Here is an 8,142-nt window from a genome sequence, read left to right as displayed (position 1 = left end):
TATTTTTCACACTTCTTTTGCTGTTCAGGTAACAGATCTACGTCTGCGCAGGTTTTAACAGCTCCGTGCATTAATGGCAGTGCAGCGCTCATGGTTGTGAGGGAGAGCAGAAAGGCAAACCTTCAGGTTCTGCTTTCCGTAATGTCAAAAGCAAATTGTGTGATTTCCATAAAATTTTGTCCAGCCTTTAAATTCTGAGGCCCAGGCTATGTACGCTGAAGGTGTGTGCCTTTAGTTGAAACAGCACTGCGATGTAATGGGTGTGAAAGGCCAAATTACTAGTTCCTAAAGTGATTTAATGGAACGATGCACATGGCTTCAGAGGCACTACTGATCCTGATGTGAGCGCATTTAGGATCTCCCAGTCCTTGCACAGCCGTGCCACCCTCCTGGCTGCTGCTAACGGCATTACAGGTGTCAATTCACCTTCCCCGCCGTGACCGATGCTCATGTTTAGATGTCCACACTGGTGCAGTCTCGCAAAAGTCGTCACAAAACCCAAAGATGCACAGAATATGGCCAAACTGGAGCACAGGTCCAGAATTTGTAGGGTGAGGTGGTACCAGTCCTAACGGGATGGGTCTTTGCAGAGGTTTGGGAAGTGACAACTTAGGGAAGGGGGAACAGGACTGTGTAACCCTGGTGGCCTCTCCCAGTGATCCCAGCGAGCGAGCACTAGCAGTACGGGCCAAGGAGAAGACACGCAATGGGCAGCAGCAAATTACACTGAGGCGCCCGTGATGCTCGGTATGCCGAAGGCGAAACTCGCCTCCCACTGAAATGGAGACAAAAGCATTTTATCACTTTTCTGACCTGCTGAGAGATTTTTTTTTTTTTTTAAAAAAAAACAACTTTAAAACTAAAGAGCTCAGTATTTTTGTATTTCTTCATTTCCAACTTGGAAAAAAAAAACAACCTAACTTGGTTTTTTATATTCAATATCCTTTATTCTGTGTCCAAAAAGGGATGTGATGGTAAGGAAAATTAGTAGCTTGAATGTCATGAACTTATTAAAGAAAAATGTGGATCTTTTTTTTACAAGGAAGACAAAGTCATTGAAACCATATTTTACTAAAAAAAGCCAGGAGAATAAATTGGAACAGGTATACTTATGCAGTTTGTCATATACATCTAAGTACAGTGGGTGGCCTTTAAGATTTGAACTGCATACTCGAATACTAATGAATTTCCTCATTATAAACCAGAAAATGTGATAGGAACTGGCAGAACTACCGTGCTGGTGGGAGAGTTAATGCGCTCCCTCCTCCGTCAGCCCCGCACACCGCATTTGATCCATGACATTAGCAGGAAAAGGGCTTTCCCCTTCAAACGCATCGTCCCGATTAACCCCGCTGCTCCCTTGCTGCCTCCTGCCTGTGACACCGCGTGGACCCCGGGATTTGTCAACCCGACTGCTGACACCTCGCGCGGAGTGACTGCCTGCCCTTGCCCTCAGCGGGTCCACGCAGCATCTTTTTGGGGTGGCCGTGTTCAGCTCTGGGGTAGGTAGGGGGGTGAAAAGCGTTGGTGCTCCAGCCGGCGCGGGCTGTCCCGGCGTGGGGTGCTCAGCACCTCCTCCTCGTCCCAGCGCATCCCTGCCCCACGGGGGTTTGCTGTGGAGCCGGCTCCATCCTTTGTGTCAGCTGAGAGGCTTTTCCGTGCTGGGCGAAGCCTTAGAAGAGCTTTTAGGAATAATTTAAGCTTCCTTTGATCCAACAACTCTGCAGGTAAAGAAGTAATGCTATTAGAGGGAGCAATAACTAGCTGCTGCGCTGGAGCCTCTTGGGGGTCAAGAGAAGAGCTGTTCCATGCTCTTCTCTGCCAGGCTGGAATAACTGCTCCATGTTTCTTCTCCTCCTGGGTTGGATCAGGCACAGCAGAGGTAGGACCAGGGTGTGTGGTCAGGGCCAGTCAGAAATGTCCTGGAGGAAAAGCTAAAATTCACCTTTTGTGGGCTCAGGCATGACGTCGCATCCTTTCTCGCGCAGGGTGGCCACAGGCGATGTGTACTGTTCGTTGCCAAAAGGCCAACATAACCTGTTCTGTGCATCTCCTGCGCTCGCCATTCTCGTGCTCCTGCGCTACCTCGGGGCAGTCGGAAGGACACGGCCAGCCCCAACAGGGGACACCGTCCAAGCCACCACGCTGGCACTGCCCACCACCGCACCGCGCCTTCAATTGGGGTTCTCACACCGACAAACACGGAGTAGAGAAGAAAGTCAGGACGCCACAAATGGGAGTGCCCGAAGGAAACCCCGGGCGGTGCAGAAAGGAAGGTTATTAAGGTTATTTTAACACTTGCTTCATGCTGCTTTTGTCACTCGGGATAAGGAATGAGTTTGGATTTGGTTATTCTTCCTAAGTGCTGTCAAAGGCACAGCAGACACCGCTGTTATCCACCAGGTCCCCATCAGGGCAGGGTGCATTTCGTCACTGCCCTTATTTCGGAACCAGTTTTGACTGGGGAGAGTATCTGCGTTGATGAGCGGACATACACGGGCGCGTTTTCATTCATTTCAATGCACCAGCAGTGGCTCTGGCTTGCAGTGAGTAATCTTTTTTCCAGCGTAAGCATCTTGGCCCCACATGTATCTTTGCTCTTCACTTCGGGCCGGTGAATGGAAAGAAGCGCTGAAGATGTGCTAAAGGCAAGAGCCTGTGCCCGAGAACACGGAAAATAGCACGATCTGGGCTGTAATTTCTGGTGCGACGTAGGAATCTGTACCAACCCCGATCCAGAACCTTGAGCAATACCGTCCTGTGGTTTGATTTCCATTCTGGCACGCTAAAGGCAGTAAAGCCCAGGTTTTTCGTGGCACTTTCCATTTTTGATTTAGGGAATTTGAAAAATACTTGTCTTGAGGCTGAGCCTGAAGTTACAATCTTGGCATATCCATACCATAAAATTCCTGTGGATAGAAGCAGAAACATCTGGATTCATGAGTGGATGTTGGCTAAATCCACCAGGAAAAAAAAAAAAAAAAAAGCCTTCAAGGGATCCTAGAGGGTGCTAGCCAGAATAAATAATACAACAAAATAAGAGTGTTATTAAGAGTAATTGTAATACTGAAGCTGAATTATAAGATGAGGGCCAGGCCCTTTGCACAATCTGCTTTTCCAGCTAAGAGCCCTTCAATTTACACTTAATGCACATGTGGCTGATGGAACAAAGAAAAAATTGAAGAAGGATGAAAGCAGTGCAGAGATTATTCAGCCTCGCTGGTTTAGCTCCAGGCACATCTTTTAAATGAGTGGATGATCGGTTTCCAGTTTGTTTTAAATTCTCTGGCAAGAAATTTTCTGCTCTATCCCAAAGTTGGATGTGCTTAAAACTTTTTTTTTTTTTTTTTAAGGCTCTGCCATTTTGTTTTATTCCTTAAGGCAAGACTCTGGAAGTGCTCTGCAGGAGACACCTGGGTGCGGGGCAGCCTGGCTGTGTCACCGCGGGGGCCGTGTCCCCGCTCCCAACCCATGGGGACCCTGGGGCTGGGGGACAGTTGCTCCTTTTGTCCCTCACCCCTGGGGGGCTGAGCCCTGCTTTGCTGAGCCAGATGCTATACCCAAGCTCAGCAGCACCCAAAGTTAGGGGAGGTGGCCAAAAACTGCTGTGTCCCACAGACTTTGCAGCCTCTTTGGCTGCACCCTGTGGTAGCAGCGCCGTTTGCCCAGTTTAAAGCGAGTGAAAGGGGAAAGGTTTGTGCTGCTTGTCCTTTGCATCTCCTCTGGGTGTTTTCAGGGTTAAGAGCTGCTGAACGGCACACCTTATTGCCACCCAGCCCCTCCTGCCCGGGTCTCCAAAGCTGCCAGGAGCACCATGCCACGCAGAACGTCTTCCCCTGCTGTGATGGGGTGAACTACACCCGCCGCCGGGTGATTAACGAGTGAGTCCGATGCGGCTGAAAATGCCCTTAACACACCATCCCTCCCCAACAGATGTAGTCAGCGTTTCTCCTCACCTGTACTTTGTCCGTGCAGATCTGCCTTACTGACCCTCACTGACCTTGCAAGTCACCCTTCCCGACTCCTGGAATGCCTCGGGCATTTGCCCGCTCTGTGACCTCCAGCCAACGCAGCTTGGGGTGAGGTGCTTCCTTGTGGAATAAAACCCCTATTGGTCAGTCCTTGTCATAGAATCATAAAACTGTTGAGGTTGGAAGGGACCTTTAAGATCATCAAGTCCAACTGTTAATCTAACCTGACAAAACCACTTCTAAACCATGTCCCCAAGTACCACATCTACCCTTTTCTTAAATACCTCCAGGGATGGCGGATCCACCACCTCCCTGGGCAGCCTATTCCGATGTTTAATAACCCTTTCAGTGAAAAAAAAATATTCTAATATCCAATCTAAACCTCACCTGGCATAACTTGAACCCATTTCCTCTCGTCCTATCACTTGGCACTAGGGAGAAGAGGTCAGCCCCCACCTCTCTACACCCTCCTTTCAGGTAGTTGTAGAGAGTGATCAGGTCTCCCCTCAGCATCCTCTTCTCCAGGCTCAACAACCCCAGTTCTCTCAGTCGTTCCTCATAACACTTGTGCTCCAGACCCCTCACCAGCTTCATTGCCCTTCTCTGGATATGCTCCAACACCTCAATGTCTTTCTTGTAGTGAGGGACCCAAAACTGAACACAGTACTCGAGGTGGGATCACACCTCCTTTCTCACCCTCATCTTCCCTGTTGTCCATGCCACAGCCAACTGGTTGAACAGCTCCTGAGGGAGCTGGTGCCACTCTAGTAGGTCCTCCTCCATGGGGAGACTTTAGGTTTTCCTCCACAGAGACTTTCCTTGATGCATTGCCAATGCTAATGCTCTCTGAAGACCGCTACTGGGCTCTGAATGGTGGGATGAATGTTTGGGGCAAGGCAATACTTGAAGTATGACTGGAAATACCAATAATACACAAACGGTGACATTTACATGGCCTCATGTTCCGTACAAGGAATAATCCTGTTTATACTTTAAGAAGTGGGAGTTCAATTGGCCTTAAAATAACCTCAACACGTCTAGGAAATCCATAAAAAGGATGCCCCGGTATTTCTTAGGATGTTATTTATTTTCAGCCAAACTTATTATTTAATTTGCTGCCAACATCTGTCATTTCCACCACTGAGTACTGCCCAGCACCCGCAGCTTGGGTCTGAACCAAAAACTGACGGGACCTAATGCAAAAAATTCAGAGTGCCGCTTCCTATTAGCATAGCATAGAATCTCGGCCGTCAAAGTGAAATGAGGAAATACGTCTGTTCATAGATGTTACAAAATACTGGGTTTAGATCAGCTGCTGTCACCACCACTGTCCACATTTGCAGTCGTATTCTTCCACCCAACTTGAAGGCAATAGGATGGTCTGCTGAAACCACAGGGGTCTCAGTTGGGAGCAAACAGTTTGAGAAGCTGAAGAGTGAGAGATGAAGCAGAGCTAAATTTAGAATCTCAGAGAAGAAAATATCTGTGTCTTCTGTGCTCTGTGGTTTTATTTCTCCCTACACAAAGCACACCTTGGTTTTGTGTGGCTGTTTGCAGATTGTACTGACACAAAGAAGGTTTGCAGGGGTAAAAAAAAAGACTTTGATGTCTTCAGTAAACAAATCGCAGTGTTAAAAGATCTTCAGTTCTTGTTAGCGTGCTGCAAACGGCTGTTTGAAGAAAAATAAACATCCCAAGGTTGATGGAAGGCTAAGGAAAGCCATAAAGCGCTGTAGTCAAATCCTTGGTATGAGGACATCAGAAATGACAGTGCCATGAAAAAATTTTTTCTCTCTCTTTTTGGATTAAAAAGAAAAGAACAAACTGGCCCATGGTTTATCAGCCATGCAATGGGAGTACACGGGTATAAAACCCCATGGCTAAATCATTACTATCCAAATCACAAGAATATGATCAAGTCCCCTGGAAAACCAAGGGTAGGAGTCCCCTGGACATCTTCCTCCCCAACCATTGGGGTGAGATGGAGAATACTCACCTTTCCTCCAACCCCCCTTTGGACTCAGCTTCCTCAGCGCTTCCCAAAAAAACCTCATGGGCTTTTACGTTGTGCAACCAGCTGGTTTCCATGAGGAGGCACCAGGGGTGCATCACGCTCTCAGTTGAGGGTTTCAGGGCCACGTGTCCACCTGTGCTTTTACTCTGTACAGCTTGTTGTACTCGTCTCATTGCATCACTTACAGCATCCCTTTGGAAAGGCAAAAGCTTAGGAAATGAACCAAAGAGAAGAGAGAAACAATGATCCCAATTACACCAGCATAGCCCCAGGGGATGTTAATTTATGTTTAACAATCCAAATTTGGTTCAGAATGAGAAAGTTTGGGTTTTCTCTGTAAAGGGAAGTTAAAAATCAGCAGGTCATGATAATAATCAATATACCAATATTTACTGCGAATTTAAAACTTATTAAGAGTCTCCAGGGAGCCTCTCGCTTTAGTTTCATGTAATTCCAAGCATTTCTCTGTTTAAAGAGACTTCACAGGAGCTAGGAAATAAATAATTCAGACATAGTTGACTTTTCAAAGTCTCTGTAGCATCACTAACATCTTTTCTTTGATAACAGTTTTGTTCTGCCTACCAAAGCTCCATTCCAAATGGGACTGGCAAGGCAAACACTCCCTCCAATGAACCAGGGCTTATACAAAAAAAAAACAACAACCAACCAACAAACCAGGGAAAAAACCAAAAATTCCAGGGGAGAAAAAAAAAAGGTTATAATCCCAAAGGTAATAAGTATCCCTCTGGCAACTTCATGCAAGCTCTTCACTTTCATTGTGAGCCTCTCCCTGCTGGATTCACAGCGAGGCCTTGTAGCTAAAGCTGAGGCAGAGACGGTTCATAATAAACAGAAGCTCCTTAGAGACCGTAGCCATGGCATGCGAGAGCTGTTTACCTGGCACCGTGAAGCACTATTCTGTTTATCTTCAGATGTTCCTACAGAAACAGAAGGTATTACAGTGTAGTAAATAAGGCCCCTTCACCCCCAGGAATATCTTGGGTGGGTTTTGGTTTTTTTTTCTCTTTCCAGATTCGTTGCCCTTCGCTTTCAGCTGCAGAAAGCCCATCCTGTGATTTCTGAATTACTCCTTCATCCGTCTTCCCAAGAGGACGGACCGCTTCCCGGTGCAGAGAGAGCCAGAAACTTGCTGACAGCAGCCGGGGTTGTTGTTTCCAGCGCTGACCTGCCTGTCGCGGCCAGCGTGACACCGGCCCCCTCGGTGCCGGCAGCCTCTGCGGGACACAGATGCGTCCTCCAGAGCAGGACCGCCTTCTCCCCAGGGAGAGTTATTGTCGGTGTAGTGTTTGTAGCAGGGAAAATTCGAGGGAATACGCTCCAGCCTGTGACTTAAAATCTAGCGTATCACACAGCTGATGCTGTTGATGTCTTCGATTGCCCCAAATGTGAAAGATAAGGGCGCTGAGAGCTTCTGGAGGTGCTTTGGAGGCTGGAGGTGCCTCCTAGGATCTGTTCCTGGGCATGGCGGGGGAAAGGCCTTTGATTTCAAAGGGATTAGGGCAGGGTGTCTCCCGCTGCTCATCAGACTGGAGCCCTGTTTCTCCCTACCTGCCACAGCAAATATTTTGATCGCAGGAGGCAAAGCAATCGTGTTGTGTGCTTTACCGTATGCAGTCCCCGAGGCGCGCTGCTGATAATCGTCAAACTCCTTGCAGAGCTGTGGCAGCCCCATTGGAGCGCTGCCACCAGCCAGGGTGGCACTGGGTAGTCCCCACCTCCCCCCCACCCTGTGTGCCCCAGGGCACATCCCAATTCCTCCGAAAGTAGACTGAAACGGGACGGTCGCGCTTCGGGGTAAGCCGGCTCGCAAGGTGGTGGCCCCTCGGGCCACTGCGATGACAACGTCCCCTCCGCATGGCGGGGGATAGCAGAGTGGCAATTTTTTAATCATTGAAGATCCTCTAGTACCCGATTCACCCCGTCGGGCGGGATTCGGCACTGAACTGATGCATGGCATCGCGCAGCAGGCTGTGTGCAGCGTGTTTATTCAAACAACATCAGCCCTCTTTATCAAACGCTATTCCGCTTCTAGCTTAATTAAAACACAATTAGCAGGGCTTGCAATTTCCTTAAATGTGCCCAATCTTCTATGAAATTAACATTAATCTCTGTTCAATGTGCAAGTCGGTAAAGTGA

The 8,142-nt window shown here is 48.1% G+C and overlaps 1 protein-coding gene across 1 annotated transcript; it reads right to left on the bottom strand.

Moving 5' to 3' along the window:
- Positions 1–295: 295 nt before the first annotated feature.
- Positions 296–7,678, bottom strand: TMEM212 (transmembrane protein 212). Its single transcript, XM_009884509.1, is given in 7 exon segments — positions 296–568; positions 607–608; positions 681–723; positions 725–775; positions 6,568–6,624; positions 6,883–6,923; positions 7,555–7,678. Coding segments are annotated over 7 exon segments (591 nt in total).
- Between the last annotated feature and the right edge of the window lie 464 nt (positions 7,679–8,142).

The sequence above is a fragment of the Charadrius vociferus genome, unplaced genomic scaffold, assembly GCF_000708025.1.
Source record: "Charadrius vociferus isolate BGI_N301 unplaced genomic scaffold, ASM70802v2 scaffold104, whole genome shotgun sequence".
Lineage (NCBI taxonomy): Eukaryota > Metazoa > Chordata > Aves > Charadriiformes > Charadriidae > Charadrius > Charadrius vociferus.
The sequence above is the reverse complement of the archived record's forward strand: the minus strand, read 5'-3'. Positions and strand labels throughout refer to the sequence as shown.